The sequence below is a fragment of the Porcisia hertigi genome, chromosome 34, assembly GCF_017918235.1.
Source record: "Porcisia hertigi strain C119 chromosome 34, whole genome shotgun sequence".
NCBI lineage: Eukaryota > Euglenozoa > Kinetoplastea > Trypanosomatida > Trypanosomatidae > Porcisia > Porcisia hertigi.
This window is the reverse complement of record NC_090593.1, coordinates 795288-811566: the sequence shown is the minus strand read 5'-3', so window position 1 is coordinate 811566 and position 16279 is coordinate 795288. Positions and strand designations below refer to the sequence as shown.

Below are 16279 nucleotides of genomic sequence, written 5' to 3'. Positions count from 1 at the left end.
AGGGAAGATCCAAACTTTTTTCTCTTACTGGGTAGTCGGTACATTGCACTAGATGCCATAATCGGCAACGTGAACAAACAGGGAAACACACAATGCTGCGACCTCCTCTGCCTTTTTATTTTTGCGTTTCACAAATACGCCAAGATGGTGATATTGGCTTCGATCTTGGGGGACAATCCTTGGCCGCTCTAACAGATGGTGGGGGGCAGCCCAGTATGTGTCGAAAGTAACTCAGGCAGGGGCGTTATCATTTGGTTTTTTTTCCCTTCACAACCTCTGTGATCACATCTAGCGCCGTGTACCGCATCCAAATATCAAACAAAGTGGTCTCTTCAAGAGGCAAACGCTCGAGGATTTTCTTGCCGAGCAAAGGCGAACCTCATTGCAAAGGACGAGGGGAAACAAACACCGAACCACCCCAGTGGCGCAACTTTTTATTATCGCGCGAAGGGCCGAGGTGTCATGCTGTCTACAGCTGCATCTTTCAGATCTATGCTCCTTGTCTCTAAGAGGTCAACATACACTCAGATACTCGTCTACAAAACCATTTTGCTGCTTCAGGTTGGATCATCACACTTTGTCACACACCTCGTTCCCCGTTGCTTATTGTCTTCGCCCCAGTTTTTAGTGTTGGTGGCGGTGGTGTTTTTGGTGTGTGTGTTTCTTTGGTTTCGGTTTCTCCGGTATCATGTCAGTGCGTACTCTGCGGCGGGCGAGTATGGACTTCGCCCGTCTCAAGGAGCTGGCGGACAGTGGCAGTTCCACGATAAACGCTGTATATTTGGCGGATGAGCACGGTGATACAACCCACGGCGACGCCTATCATTGGCGTATTCGCGTCCTGCCACCCCCCGAAAGCGTTTATCACGGCAACACGTACGATATCTTGTTCACTCTCTCACCTCAGTTTTACCCCTTCAGGCCTCCGGTGGTGCGCGTGCTCACTCGCATCCTCAACCCCATGGTATCGAACGACGGGGCCGTGTGCGAGGGTCTCTTGCAAAATGACGAATGGAAACCAACCACACCAATCGCAGATGTTGTTGTGCACGTTGTGAAGACAATCTTCCTTGACTACAAGAGCTATACAATCCTGAACGAAGCGGCAGCCAGCATAATGGCTACCTCGACACCGGAGGAATTCAAAATGCACGTGCAGCGTACACGCGCCGCTGACGCACGTACGTGAAGCCGTGGCAGAGTAACTACACGGTCATACCCGTCGACGCAACGCGCGCTTGTTGCCAATTTTTTTCAGAGGGAGGAGTATGGTGGTGGTGGTGGTTGCGGGGGCGGGGGGGGGGGGGAGGGCATATCTCGGCTTCTCTTAGGTTCCACCTGCTCGTCCTCTGCACGCCGTGATGTACATTTCCTCTGCTCTTTCTACTCCAGTGCCCCCCCCCCCCCCACCACCACCACCACAAATTCATCAGATTTCTGTTCAATTCTCTTTGCCCCCCACCAGTGGGGCGTTTCTCCTCGCGGCCTTGTTAAAGTGATACGCCCTCTATCTGCCGTTTTCGCACCAAGGGCCGATCTCTGTCGATATTTTTCTCGGTCCGGCCCTCTCCTTATTCCCATGGACGCACCCCCTCACCGTGTCCGTGACGTTTCGTTTCCGTCCGTGAATCAACTTTCTCGATTACTCGCTGCTTGACTGTCTCCAGAAAACCCTATCCGTGAGCACCCATAATAAGGCATGTTTCCGTCTTCTCTTCCGTAACTAGACGCGCGGCCGCCCCCCTTTTTTTTTCAAATCTCGTGTGGGTAGATGGCGACCGGAGGGGGTGGGGAGGGAGGGGTTAAGCAGAGCTCTGCAAATTCACCCAGTAAACCCAGTCTTGCCGGAACATGGTACTCCAGGCCACCCTGTTCGACTAGCGCTGCTTGGCTGGTTGAGACTTACGCCCCTATTTCCCGACGATTATGTCGAGAGTCGTCCTTTGGCAGTGAAGCTGAGACCCCCTTCTTCAGTCCCAGGGTATGCGTCGTGTTTTCTTTTGACGCCTCCACTTTCCTTTCGATTGTTTCCTCCCTCACCCCCTGCACACGCGCCACCCACGAATCCATCGTTTGTCCGGCCATTCTGTTCTCTTCACCCCCCCCCGTCCTGTTTCCTGCGCGCAGGAGCTCTTTTTGGTGCATTTCTCGGCAGGAATGCAGGGAAGAAAGGTGCCTTTGGGGATGCCGATGACGCGGCTGGCGACGATGCGTACGTGTCTTGTGCGATGCTCCTCGGTGCGCTGTGCCCAAAGCTCAGATCTTCCGTCCTCGCTGATGATGACTAGACGTACTGTTGTACAGTCCAACACGACCGGTGGCGTTCGCACCCTCCTGGACCAATTCGAGACCCGCAAACTGGTTACTCGGCTGAGTCGTAACCGCAACGGTAATTATTACCGACACCGTCAGAAGCTCTGGCCCTCTCAAGAGGCGCTTGAGAAGGAGCTCACGGAGATCACCTACAGCCCTGTAGAGCGTCATCCGCTCGCGTTGTTGCCACATCGCGATGCGCCGCACCAGGTCTTCGCCTGTGAAGGCCGCGGTGGGACTACGCTCCTTGAGGAGGTGGCAGAGGAAGCACAACTAGACCGCGCGCCACACAGCAGCTTCACATCTACCACCGTGACTGCGCCTCGGCACCAAAATGAAGAATGCGACGATGTCGATTCACTCGACTTCATGACGAGTCTTCTTTCTGCTGATCAGTCAGTCGCCAGCAAGATCATGTCAGAGGCGGACGTGAGGGGCACTGTACTTGAGTCCACCGGTCCCCGACCTCAGCAGATCCTCGCAAGCGATCTCATGTGCAACACCGTCGCGGGATCTTCAGTCGCCGTGTCCCTGCGTAAACCGGCGGAGTCTACTGACGCTGCTGGCACATCCTGGTCTGCACTGGGCTTGGACCCGCTCATAAGCTCCGCTGCCGCGCAGGTTTACGGGCCAGTACCAACGCGTTTGCAGTCCCGCCTGCTTTCTGCTTTGCTTAACGAGGACCACAACGACGTCCTATTTAACGGCGTTACCGGAAGTGGTAAGACATCAGCGCTACTTCTGGCTCTGCTTCAGGGCATCCGTAGTGAGACTGCGGGCTTCAATGTCCTTGTGGCGACAAACACAGTGAATGCTATGCGACTGCACGATACGGTGAAGGCGCTTTGTCGACGAGCTGGTGGTGGCACTGTGGTTGACCGGCCTACCGACGACTACTCTTGGCTTTATCTCGGCACCTACAGAGAGGACTTCGAATCCTACTACAGACACCTTCGACGCGGGTTAAGACGTCCAACCGGGCCAGCGAGGCTCTTCATCACAACCGCAGACGTCATGTGTCAACTGCTATTCGAGAAGAAAATGGAGTTTGAAGACTTTGGCTACCTGCGACGCGTCTACGTTGACGATGTTGGGGCGCAGATACCGATGCTACCGGAAGATGCACCTGTGCCAGCGGTGCGAGAGCGCCTGCGAAACCCCCTCGCCGCGGAGCTTCTTTTGGGAACGTTGCATCAGATTCCTGGACCCCACGTTCGCTCGGTGCTGCAACTCGGCATGGTCTCTGCTGACGTGGATGGAAAACTAAAGGATCATTTGCAGGCTTTGTGCATGAAGCCCGTCGCTCAAACGACGGTATTGTCTACCGTCGGCGTCCCCTCCACCGTGCACTGTCTATTTTCCTTCTTTCTCGGACATAGGGAAGATGTTTTCAGTCATCTCGTGCGCCTTCTATGGAATGCGCGGGAGACGATTCCAGGCCGCGCCGTACTCTTTCTTCCAGACACGGCGGACATTCTCCGTGCACGCCGCCAGCTTCGTGGGCTGGGCGTGGATGTCAAACTGTTCTCGGAAGTATACGGAGACCACACGTTCAGGGACGATTGGAAGTTTCTGTTGTTGAAAGAGTCGGAGGCGTTCGGTATTGACTTGCCGCTTGTCTCGCACGTCTTCATCACCTTCGCGCCAACGTCGTGGCAGCGCATGTTGCACATGTGCGGGCGCACTGGTCGCATGGGAAACGTGGGCTGGGTCTACGTTGTGAGCGACAAGCAAGATGCAAAGAGGGTTCGACAGGTCGCTGAAGCGCTCTGCATCGACTTCAGCAATCATGTTGTCGGTGATGACCTCAAACAGGTCCCACCCGTGGACGTTGAGCGCTTTACAAAGCAGCCGGAGCTGTACGGTCTGGACCCTCAGTTCGCCGTGCAGCAGCACTACGAGGTGCAGGCAGAGAACCCAGATATGGCGTACCGGAAGCGCGAGTTCTTTTCCAAGCCGGCTGTGAAACAGTTTCAGATGGAGGACTACACCCCTATCCCCATCAAACAGCGTCGATATGACCACGCAACGCAGCTGTCACGCGACGTAGAGCACAACCCATCTGTGGTCCTTGAAATGCAGAAGAAGGGGCTGCTGGATGCGCGGTTGAAGCCAACGACAAAACTGAAGCGATGCATGGACTTGAAGACCAACAAGCATGCACCCGACCCTTTCCAGGATAAGCAACGTCGACGTAGCTGATGGGGAACAAGGACAGAAAAGTTGGAGGAATGTGGCTGTGGCAAGCGAATACCACGCTGGGTTTGCTTGACCCCCTCCCCCCGTCACACCCATACACACAGCAGCAGCAGCAGCAGCACCTAGAGCTCAGAGTGAAGTTGAATGTTTTTCTCTAGAGAGACTTTAGCCCTTTCTTTTGCTTGTGTTTTCTTATCTTCACATGTCCGTCGTAATCAAACATCTCAAGTATGTCGACACGTCCGCCGGGGGGGGGGGGAGGGAGGGGGGAGTGCTGCCGCGGGTGTAGCAAGTCTTTGTACTTGCAAAATAAATTATGGAAGACAACGCGCGGGAAATTTTGCTCTTGTATTATATAGTTAAATCGCCCTCCGTATCTACGCGGATGTCACTCTCATCGCCAAAACAAAAGTATATGCTGGCGTCCTCTGAATGGGTTGTCATCCCTTCGGTCGTGGTGATCGTGGCGCCGCGGTGATAGAACTCGACTTGCTGACCACTCCTGAGTTTTTTTTGTGCCTGCCCTCTCTCTACCCCTCCCAAACACACACACACGCACTTCCCTCCATAGTCCTAGGCCTCTCAGTAGAGAGTAGAATTGATGAGTGGTGAAACGAACAGAGGTGACGCAGCCCTGTCGCTGCTACCCACCGAACCCCAGGCGGTGCCGAAGCAGCGCGAAGGGGGTGTGTTACCTTCTCACTGCACGTTATCGAGCTTCTACAGGGACCCTGCTGATAGTAATGGCGTTACAGACTCACTACCTTCCTCAGAGGAGGGCAACGGTTTTTTTGGACGTGTCCGCGTTGTTGTGCGCTGTCGCCCGCTGCACTCTGACACGGAGACCAACCACTCAAGCAACCGTGTCCAGATCCACGGCAACGATGTGATTGTGCATAACAAGGTAATGTACAATGACGCCCGATCCTACCATTTTGATCGGGTTCTGCCCCCGGAGGCGGATCAGTCGACGATGTTCGGCGAGGTTGCACCGCTTGCAGATCACGTCCTCGACGGCTTTCACGCAAGCGTCTTTGCCTACGGACAAACGGGTAGCGGCAAGACCTACACCATGGATGGCTTTCGATACACATCGACTGCGCAGCAGCGCAAGGAAGTGAGACCGGATGTGGAGGGGACACCAGTCGAGGAACACGGTGTCATGCCTCGCATCATTCAGCTGCTCTTTGACCGTGCTCGCGAACGTCAGCGTGCCGTTGGTGTGGAGGACATGGAGGCCCGGGTTGACGCGGACTCCCCAGATGAGGGGCTGGAGTTCACGTTCCGGTGCAGCTACTACCAAATCTACAACGAAAAAATCACGGATCTGCTGCGCGGAAGCGGCGTGTTGCCTGCTGGAAGTAATTCAGCGCAGCCGCCGTCGTCGTCGTCCCTGTCGTCGCTGCCGAAGATGAAAACGGATTCCTGCCGCATAGGAAATGCCGACCACGGTGACTTGCGCGTGCGCTGGCACAAAGGAGACGTCTTCAAAGTAGAGAATCTTTTTATCTGCACTTGCAGTACCCCGGATGAGATGCGTGCGGTATTCCTCAGTGGTCTCCATCAAAAAGTGGTGCGCGGCCACCTGCTCAATCACCAGTCTTCCCGATCTCACTGCGTCTTCACCATCTACGTGGAGAGGCGCGCGCGGCGAAATGGGGAGTTGCTCAGTCGCTCAGAGCTGTCCCTCGTGGACCTTGCCGGCTCCGAAAAGCTCAGCCTTCTCTCCCACAACCCAAGCACCAAGCTCGTGAAGGAGTCGATCGACATCAACACGTCGCTGCTCTCCCTGGGGAAGGTGATAACAGCCCTAGGTAGTGCGGCTTCCGCAACCACTTCTCTCCCCAGAAAAAAAAACTCGGCTCCGACACCTCGCGCTGGCGGCCGTCCCGATCAGAAAGCGGGCGTCGGACACATCCCCTATCGTGAAAGCAAACTGACAATGCTCCTCAAGCACGCCCTCGGTGGCAACTCACTCACAATCATGATCGCGTGCATTAGCCCCTCGGACCGATACGTGGAGGAAACGGTGTCGACGCTGCTCTATGCGGGTCGCGCGAAGAACATCCGCAACACACCCCGTGTGAACGAGGATGCGACAACGCTTCTTATTCGACAGCTCCGAGAGGAGATTGCACAGCTCAACATGGAACTGGGCTACTACCGTGAGATGGCGGCAAAGGCTCTCGTGAAGCGCGAAGGTAACACCAACGTGTGCGAACACTGCAGTGGTGTCGTGTGCGCAACTTCGCCGGGCTCTGTTAGCGAACCGAGCCCCGTGGCCGGCGCAACCGCCATGACCGTCGCCACCGAACAAGATCTGGATCAACTCTCTGAATCGCTTGTAACCGCGTGCGGCATGCTGACCAATTTGATGCAGGTGAATGCGCAGCTGCGCGAGTCCTATGACACCCTGAGGGAGCTGCAAAACGCTGCAGAACGCCGGGAAGCGGCGCTCAACGCCGAGAACCTGGCGCTGCGAGAGCGTCTTGCTCTGCTGGAAGCCATTGTACTACAGGATGAAGAGGACATGGATGGCTCAGACGAGGACAAGGAAGTGGACGAGGCGGAGGCCTACGATGCGCAGGTCTCAGTGGACAACACCCCACCACTACTGGAGCAGGAGAGCACCTCGAACAAGAAATCAGTGGACGCGCACGTGCCGAATGGGACCTTTGCTGCAGAAACCCAGCGCACTGCTGCAGCAGCCCCTCTGCACCGTGTAAACGGTATCCCGCATGGCGGCCACCCAGCGGAACGCTATGCGGCTGCAGAGTTCTCCACGCAAAATGAGAGCACCTCCTCTTCTCCTGTTGAACCCCCTGCCAGTCTGAAAAAGGAGTATACGGGGAAGAGAAGAGCAGGTGATTCTGTTCCGTGTACCGATACATGGGTGTCGACGGTTCAGGCTAGTGTCGCTGGCCCGTCCACTATGGCGGAGCAGCTCTCCTCGGTGCTGTGCAAGATGTCAGATAACGGCCCTTCATGCAGCGGGGTCTTGGAGGCCTCTTCAAAGCCCCCAGCAGGTAACCCGGCATATGGCGAGGAAAGACGGTTGAGTTATGGTCAGAAAAAGACACACACGAGGAAACGCTACGGTGGACTGGCGAGTCGGCTCAAGGAGTACAAGGCTCAGTATCATACGCTATACGCTATCCAAACATACGCTGACTACTACAAGCAGCCTACGCGCAGGAAGAGCACTGCACCCCTCGTCCCTGGAGTGCCCCCCATTCGAGCCTCGGATGTCGCGGCGCCGCAGGTGACAGCCGCTTTACGGGAGATGAAGATGATTGCGGCGAAGCTGCCCGTGGCAGTTGTTCCGGAATACGTGCCCACCTCGCTTCTGCAACCCGGTTCGTTTGGGTCCTTGGCGTTCGGCGGCAACAATACCGAGAGAGCTCCATTTGAGCAGAACCGCACCGCCCGCGAGGAGCGTCTGCGTGCGATGCAGCGGTGTCAAGAAGAGCTTTATCGGCAGGTGCGTTCAGCCGTTTATGGGGCTTCTTGCGAGGATCAAGCAAACACCGCGAACGCTCGCCTCGGTGATGCAGGCCAAGAAAAGCCAAAGAGCAGCGGCACAAGTACCTCTGCCTCTCCTTTTCGTGCGGCGATTCCCCTCTACGCCCCACAAACTGGCCATCGCCTTGGCACAGCCTCGCCCTGTAAGTCTAGTAGGCCACAGCGTTCATACGCCAATCTCGATAGTATGGCGCGGCTGGTCGAGTACCTGGAACGTGGGAAGTAAAGTATAAGAGTCCACCACGCCCCTAGCGCTTCGAGAGCGACACCATTTCACTTTGTGGTCCTCCTGGGTACTATGTGTGCCTGCTTTTCCCCTTATCTCTTAACATTATGTAGACTAAAGCACTTGCGTGTGTGTTTCCTTGCCAGGTACACACGACAAGAAGGCGCATCGTGTTATTGGGGCAAAACTCATGCTCTTTTTTTTTTGCGAATACGGCTAGACAGTTTTGGTTTCTTCTTTTCTTTTTTTTTTTTGCACCACAATGCTCTCCCATGTAAAATTGGTTCAACGTTTACCAGGAAGTCTCAGAGGTGTGATAAACCCTTACACAGACCTGCCGCTACAGAGAGTGAGCGCCGTCTGCCGGCAACGCTCCCCTGCAGTGCATGTTATCTGGAAAGAATCCCTCTTTGCCCCTTTACCGTTACCGCTGTGTGCCAGCGCCGTGCCTCGCGCTCGTGCAAGTGCGGGGTCATTTGTATGCTCACACCAGTCGCCTCTGCTGCCCAAGATCTCGCTGTCTTCAACTCTTTCCTCGAGCTTCTCGCTGTTGAACGTTCTCGATCCTCTTCCTCCCTTTCTATTCCCCCCCCCCCCCCCGCATCTTCCCACTGCACTGACACCTTCGGCTTCACACACGTAAACCACATCCCCGCGCACGTGATTTTCCCACTCTACTGTTCTCTGGACGGCACGCAAACACAACACAGATTATCACCGCTCCTCCTCTCCTCGCCTTCAGCACCCTTGAAAAAAAACGCTCGATTACCCCATTTGACGCTCCCCCATTTTTCCCCCGATAATGAGCACCTTCCAGGCAACCTTCGAGGCCTTCGCCTCCTTTGGCGGTGCACCGTCAAAGGAAATAGACAACGCGCACTTCTCCAAGATGCTGAAGGAGGCCAAGATCATTGGCAAGACCTTTACGTCGACGGACGCCGACCTGCTCTTCAGCAAGGTGAAGGCGAAGGATGCGCGCAAGCTTACGTTCGCGGAGTTCCAGGCCAAGGCGGTTCCAGAGATCGCAGCAAAGATGAAGAAGTCCCCTGAGGAAATCGAGGCCATTCTCAGCGCCGCTGCCCCCAAATCTAGCGGTACCAAGGCCGCTGCGGTGCGCTTCTTTGACGACAAGAGCACCTACACGGGTGCCGCGAAGCAAGGCGGTCCGACGAACGTGGACCGCAACGCTGGCTCGCTGGCCGGTGTTGTCGATCGTCGTCAGGAGACGGTCGACGTGCGCGGCACCACTGCGAAGCAGCTCTGAAGCGGAGAAGAAAACGTGGCGGTCCTCTCAAAGGAGCCAATACTATAAAAAAAAAACAGAGAACAAGGGCCGGAAGAGAAGGCTCAAAGTAAGCGAATTTTGAAGATAGCGCACATACTCTCCGCTCGGCAGCTTGGCGTTTGCATCTGAGGGTGAGGGATTATGGGTGCCCAGGGGGGAGGGGGGGGGCTCACTGTGTTTCTCCCATCACCACCCCCCGGTACGGCCCGCCTGCGCTGGACTTGATCCCTCCTTTCTTCGGAGCTTCTTCTTTTTCGAGCCCTTTTTTTTTGAGTGTGTGTTGATGGGAAAGAAATGGGTTTCGAACTTTTGTAAACGCTATTGCGTCTCTCTTTCTCCCCTTTGCCCTCTCCACACTCCCCCTCCACTTTAGCCTTCTTTATTTCATGATAGCCCCAAAGCCTTTTTATGTACTTTAGGACTTTTCTTTTTTATTATTGTACTCTGGTCGGAGCCATTCACGGCGTGAGCCACCACTTGTCAAACTCCCCTCTTTCTTTGTACGTTTCCCTTTTTTATATCATCACCATACCTACGTCGACAAGGAGCGGGGAGGGGGGGGGGGATAGGAAGACGCGTGCTTGTCGCCTTCCGCGTACGGGAGGAGGGTAGCAAAAGGTGGGGGCATCCTCACTTCCCTAGCCGCAAGCGGGCGTCCGTGTACCTCTTCCACTTCATGTCCAAAAAAAGCCGAGGCCGCCTTCCCAAATGCTGTTTCTTTGCCCGTAAGAAGGACGACGAAGCCATCTCTTTTTTTTTTCTGCCCTCGCGGTACTCGGGAAAAAAAAAACGTGCTTTTATTTTGCCTTCAAGTCTTTGTGTTATCATCTTTCAGGTTTATGACACGTGTGCGTAGTTGAGCTAACCCCTCTGTCTTTAGCATTCTCGTGTGTGATGATCAAATGCTTCTAACCCCTTTTTCTCCCAGCCGGCTCCCAGCACTCCCCCCCCCCCCCCAACACACACACACACACACACACCTCTGTCATGCTGTGGGCACTGCCTTTGTGCTATCTTCGCCGTGGTGCTTTCCTAACGACTGACGGGCGCGAATAGAGTCTATACATTTGCCCCTTACAACAGTGCAGTGGTGGTTTCGTGTGTAGGTGCTTGCCCTTTCCCGTAGAGATGAAAGGAAAGGAAATACACGTGTGCCACATGACTCATGCACATGCATTCCCTTCCGTGTGATTTGAGGGGTTCAACATTTTTTTTTCTTACTACTCCATGGGCGGATTGCAACGAAAATATTTAAAAGAAAACATACATACACAAAGGTGGAAGTGGCAGTGCACGATGCGCTGCCTCGACGGATCTCAGGGAAGAGGAGACCCGGTTTTCTTCGAACTCGCTCTCTCGTGGTCATTATAGCAGGAGGAGGGAGAGGAAGAGATAAAATGCCGTTTTCACAAGCTTCGGTCTTTGGGGCTCTGCGAAGGGCCTCCGAGGTCTCTACCCACCGACATGTTAGAATTTGGCTTGGTGTTTGGAGAACAAATCCCCTCTCCCCTACATGAGTTTGCCAAAGAGCCTACGAAAGAAAAAAAGAAGGGGGCTCTACGGACGCGCCACAGCGAGGCTGTAAAGCAGGTTTTGCCGTGAAACCGCCGTTCACCACCGCTCCCACGCATCTTCAACTTGGTTTGTATCTACTCGCTTTTCATACTGCACCCCTTCCTGTCCCACGAACTGTTTTTTGGTGGTGTTGCTTGTTTTGCACGCGCGCACCCTACCATGGATTCCGCTTACCCCCTGCCGCCCTCCCCCTCCATCTCAACGCAATGTTGGCACGGTTTAAAACTGCTGAATAGCCGCCCTCCACAAGAGCTTTTCTAGCATCTCACGGAGCCCCCCGTGATTTCACGCGTCCACCTCACTCCCGCCCCTCCCCTCAGCTTCCCCCAAGCCACTGTTTCATTTTGGTATTTGCCACAGCATTGCACTAAACTACTCAATACGCCCACGTAGGCTGTAGTCGCCCTCTTCCCCCCCCCCTCTCCCGCGATCTACACTCACCCTTCATTTTATTGACGTCTCTTTTCGTGTGTGTGTTCACCTCTCTCCGACGCTTTTTGACGCACCTCGTTGGTGATCATCTCCTCTTTTATTTCCACCGCCACCCCACTGCTCTCCATTGTTTGGTCTTCGTTCTTTACCCCCCCCCCTCCCCTCCCTGCGCCCTACCCGCAGCCCCGCGCCCAGATCTCCTGAAGTCCTGCCGAAGGGACAACTGTAGCGTTTTTTGCTGAAAGGAGGGAAAAAAGCGCCTCCAAGGCCAGTGAAGCGGATAAATCGGGTCTGTGAGCTCCATGAAGACACCGTTCTCATCGCCAGGAAAAAACAGCACACCCATACGCCCAAATAGAAACGTTGGCTACACTCTTTGTTCGGTGCGAGGTTATTCGTCTTTACAGAAGGGGTGATTAGCTGGACCTCCCTAAGAGCATCCTCGATCTTTTTCATCACACGCGGCGACAGCGAATCAGAGATCTCATCACCGTGTTCCCGGAGACCCCATCCGTAGTGGTCTTCGAGGATTCGATTAGTCTTGCTTCGCGACGATTGGTGAGTCTTATCAGCACGGCAGTTCTAATTGTTCCTCGCAACAGACAACCTTGCTGTACTGATATGGACACCGAAATTCTATCGCTCATGGCATCGCCAGATGGGCAACCCATTCGCCAAGAGGGGTCTGTGTTCGACGAGTACGATGAGTTTAGCAACTTGACTGCCGGCACGAGCAGCCCACTCGCACATCTGGCCACCAAGTCCCTGCGGTCCGACTCAAAGAGTCGCCTCTCGATTGACCCGATGATGTCGACGTATGATAACAGCACTGTTCAGGGTTCTAATCTGCACCCACAGCAGCTGGCGCTCAACAACCACAACCTACACGGCTTCACACGCAGAGTAGAGACAGGGGGAGTTCCACTGCGCCTGGATGTCATTCCCGATGATGCCTACGTCGACTACGGTAAAACCACGCTGGGGGCCAAATTCGATAAGAAGGAGGCGGAAGAACGCGGAGATGTCTCGCTGTTGACGATGGCCCCTCGCACCCGAGACCCGGGCGAATTTGGCAGCGAAGTGGCGGACTCCGCCGCGCAGTGCAGCAACGCAAGTCTGCATTGCCCGGAGGCGTCCATGGATGGTAACACGTGGAACATCGAGCGCGCCAGTGTCGATCCGCAGGTGGGTAGCCCGACGCGGCACTACACAGATCCTTTGAACCTTGCCAACCTGAACCAGCACCTACAGGAGCTATCTTGTGGACCTGTCCCACTTAAAGTAGAGAACATCGTCGCCCCTGCGGTCCCCTGCGTCCCGCGCGATGTAAACGTGTCTACTACGGTGGTGTTGCGAGACACGAGGGTCTCGAGCCTCATGGTGGAATCTAGTGACGCTGATCTCATGTCCACTTCTGAAGTGATTTCTTTGAACCGTAACCGTTCTGCCAAGCACACTTCAGTCGGCGAGGCCATGGACGACATGTGGAGCACCACGTCTACTTGGGGCTTTGACACAATGCACTTCGGCTCACGCCGCTCAACCGATGAGAAACTGCATCCACTATCAAAGGAGAACTTGCGGCAGCTGCGCCACCAACTGGAGAGCGGGGAAACGCCGCTTCGCCCGGAAATGCTCGCGGGCGTCGGTACGATGATGCAAGCCATGGCGCAGACGAAGTCTAACATATCTGCTAGCACTGCTGTTGAACCGACTATGACAGAGGAACGCTCAAAGTTGGTGGACTCGGCGGCATGCCAGGGAAGCTCTTTGCACAGTTTTCAGGAAGGCCGAGCCCCCTTCCTGCGCACCCCCGCAAACGCCGAAAAGGAAATCGACGCGAATGCCATGAGCGCAGGGTCATCTCAAACTACTCGTGACAACATGCAAACAACGGAGGTCTGCGACCCTCGCGCGATAAAGTCGTCGAAGTACAACACCTCGGAGCTCCCTCGCACTCTGCGCATCGGCGTCGATGAACCGGAAGTGAGCGAGGCGCGTGCGGTGGATGAAGTGGACCCAGAGAACGAGGAGGAAGAGGAAGACCCTTTGCGTGAGAAGACATCCGCCAGCGGCGACTCTCGCGAAGACCAGAATGAGAGCGTCTTCAACATGACCGAAGACGATGGTGTCGACGACATGGCGGATCCGGCGTCCATGTCACGTCATATGCGAGAACTTTTTAAGTTGGTCCAGGAAAGTCGCCAAGATCAGTCACAGCTCCGACAGCTTGTCCTCGGACAGCGGAGTGTCATCCAGCGCCTGCAGAACATGGTCGAGGGTCTCGAATCGGAACTGTCGACACTGAAGAAGCAGTAGGACAACGAGGGGGCGGGGGGGGGGTATTAATATGGAACAGGGCACGGTTTGCTTTCTTCATGCTCTATCTGCCTCCCCTCCCCCCCCTCCCTCACCCCCATCACAACCTCAGTCGCGCCTTTCACCCCCTGTGTTCTTTGTGGATCACGGTAATCGAGGTTATTCTGCGGACTTCTTGTTTAAAGCGACATTTGCCAAGCGACGCGTATGTGGGTGAATATTCCCTCAGCTACTACGTGGTCATAGAGCGCCTATTGCTTCTGCACTTCTTTTATTCCCCCATCCCCTCGGGTCTCCTTTTTGTCCGCCGCTGCACCCCTCCTCTCCTCTCCCCCCCCCTCTCTCTCTCCCTCCGTGTGACTGCTCCGTGGACCATGATTCTTCAATGCATTGCTCGTTTATGTTTGTCTGTGTGTGTATGTGTCTTGTTCCCCGCCCTGTCTCCCTTCTTCCCTCCATACCCCCCCCCTTCTCGAAAATGTCTACTCTTTCTAGTTGGCCATTCAGAGGTCAATTGTATGTCTAAACTTCTTCGTTTGTGGTTTTTTTTGCATTTCCTTCGTTATTACGCGCTGCCTCCTCTGATACAAAGACACGCCCTCTTTTGTGTTCTAGTCAGAAACGAATTGATGTTTTTCTTTCCCTCCTTGCGTTTTCTTTTTTCACCGCTTGCTCTCTGTCCGCTACGGTATGTTGCTCTGTCGGTGTGTGTCTCGGGGGGGGGGGGGGGGCGGAGTTCTCCACATCATAATCCTCCCACTTTTCTCTGAAATGTTCACCGCGCTTCCTCATCGGTGTCCCTGTCGCCAAGGCTTGCACACGCACACACAGACACACGCACGACTGAGTTCAATGATAGCCATGACCATTGTGTGCGTGGGTGTCGACGCAAAGCCCATGAGACTGTCGGTGGAGACTGTCCTGTCTGTGAGTCTCATAGTCTCTTTCCCCCCCCTCTGTTTCTCTTCTCTCCCTGTACGCTCAGAGTACTTTTTCTCCCTCCCGGCGCTTCGCGTGTGATTTGGTGTTTTGTCTTTCCCCACCCCACATGTTGCATGTGTATGCTGCCTATGTGCCTTCGTTGTCTCTTCTGTTGCTCCTGCCCGCCCATATATGAGTTTCTGTAGATGAGTCCTGTGTGTGTTTTTTTTTTGTTGCCGCTGTGGATCGTTGGGCATTGCACACTTCACAGCTGCTGATATGTTTGCTCCTTCGCCCTCTCTCTGTCTGCGCGTCTGGTACTTTTGATGTGTTGCCGCCCCTTTTCCCCCTATCACCTCCTATTGTTTGCGTGTGTGTATATATGAGGGAGCAGCGGCATCGGCTCCCACCATAAAAAAAAACAAATTGGCACATGTTTATTCAAACAAACACACAAAAAAAAACATTCTGAGAAGTTTGCCTTCTTTCTTTTTCGACTTGACGACGACCGTCCTCCCCCACCCCCGCCCCGTTTTCACTCCAACCTGGCGGCTTGTTTACACTGAAGTCTTTTCGGTGTTTTTACTCCCCACACAAGTGTCTCTTCCCACTTCCTTTATAATGAGTCTTTGAGGATCCAAATACACGCGGATGGAGGAGAGGCGCGCTTTTACTTTTGGATCGAGGCTCGCTCGTTTAGTTGGTGAACCTGGCGTTTCTCATGCATATTTGGTGTGGGGTGCTGGCCATTTCCGTTGGACTGTGTGACATGAAAACCAGCTTTGTCCCCCCCCCTCCCATGTCAGATTCTCCGTCGGCGTCGCTTCGAGGTCCCTGTGTCGGTTTTGATGAGCACCTAAACAACAAGAAAAAACACAGGGATTCCCCCTCCTTCCCTTCCCCCCCCCCCCCCCCATCCCGACAGGGGCGGGGGGAGGTCGGGTGCACTGTAAAATAAGAGGGGTGTCGTGGGAGACACACACACACACATTCTTCGGCTGAATAACCGCTCTTATCGCCAACGCGACGTCTCTCTTCCCCTATGAAGGAAAGAGCCCTCTTGCGTACACGAAGCGTTCCATTCCTTCGAGATGCTCTTCTTTTCCCTACGACTCAGTGGCCCTCATCCCCTTCGTCTCTCTCTTCTCCTTTCCCTCACAGTTGCCCCCCCCCCCCCCTTGAATCCTTACGCTGTCTTGGTGTTGCATTCGCTGTAGCCCGGGATTCCTTCGTTGTGTGTGTGTGTATTGAGTAGAGCATTACTCGCCTCTGTGTCGCTCTCTTTTACCTCTCCCCCTCTCTCCCTCCCCTTGCTCCCACGGGATAGTCACCACAATAAAAAAAAAACGGCTTGTCGCTCATTTTTTTTTGTCGCATTCGCTTTTGTCGCCTTGGTGTGCCTCACCCACCCACCCCTTTTTTCCCTGAGGGAAGAAATATTGACCATTGACTGGAAAGTCTCTGCGTGTAAGGTTGGGAGATATATA

At 54.6% G+C, this 16279-nt stretch overlaps 5 protein-coding genes across 5 annotated transcripts; all 5 read left to right on the top strand.

Moving 5' to 3' along the window:
• Window positions 1-688: 688 nt before the first annotated feature.
• Window positions 689-1189, top strand: JKF63_01763 (uncharacterized protein; the record flags this gene model as incomplete). Its single annotated transcript, XM_067897809.1, has 1 exon — window positions 689-1189. The coding sequence occupies one exon, from the start codon at window positions 689-691 to the stop codon at window positions 1187-1189; it is 501 nt and encodes a 166-aa protein (XP_067753966.1).
• Window positions 1190-2157: 968 nt separating this feature from the next.
• Window positions 2158-4515, top strand: JKF63_01762 (uncharacterized protein; the record flags this gene model as incomplete). The annotated part of the gene is made up of 1 exon (XM_067897808.1): window positions 2158-4515. The coding sequence occupies one exon, from the start codon at window positions 2158-2160 to the stop codon at window positions 4513-4515; it is 2358 nt and encodes a 785-aa protein (XP_067753965.1).
• Window positions 4516-5113: 598 nt separating this feature from the next.
• JKF63_01761 (uncharacterized protein) lies at window positions 5114-8260 on the top strand (the record flags this gene model as incomplete). Its single annotated transcript, XM_067897807.1, has 1 exon — window positions 5114-8260. One exon carries the CDS (start codon window positions 5114-5116, stop codon window positions 8258-8260), a length of 3147 nt encoding a protein of 1048 aa, XP_067753964.1.
• Window positions 8261-9062: 802 nt separating this feature from the next.
• Window positions 9063-9524, top strand: JKF63_01760 (uncharacterized protein; the record flags this gene model as incomplete). Its single annotated transcript, XM_067897806.1, has 1 exon — window positions 9063-9524. One exon carries the CDS (start codon window positions 9063-9065, stop codon window positions 9522-9524), a length of 462 nt encoding a protein of 153 aa, XP_067753963.1.
• A 2649-nt stretch (window positions 9525-12173) lies between these two features.
• On the top strand, window positions 12174-13871 carry JKF63_01759 (uncharacterized protein; the record flags this gene model as incomplete). Its single annotated transcript, XM_067897805.1, has 1 exon — window positions 12174-13871. One exon carries the CDS (start codon window positions 12174-12176, stop codon window positions 13869-13871), a length of 1698 nt encoding a protein of 565 aa, XP_067753962.1.
• Window positions 13872-16279: the final 2408 nt, after the last annotated feature.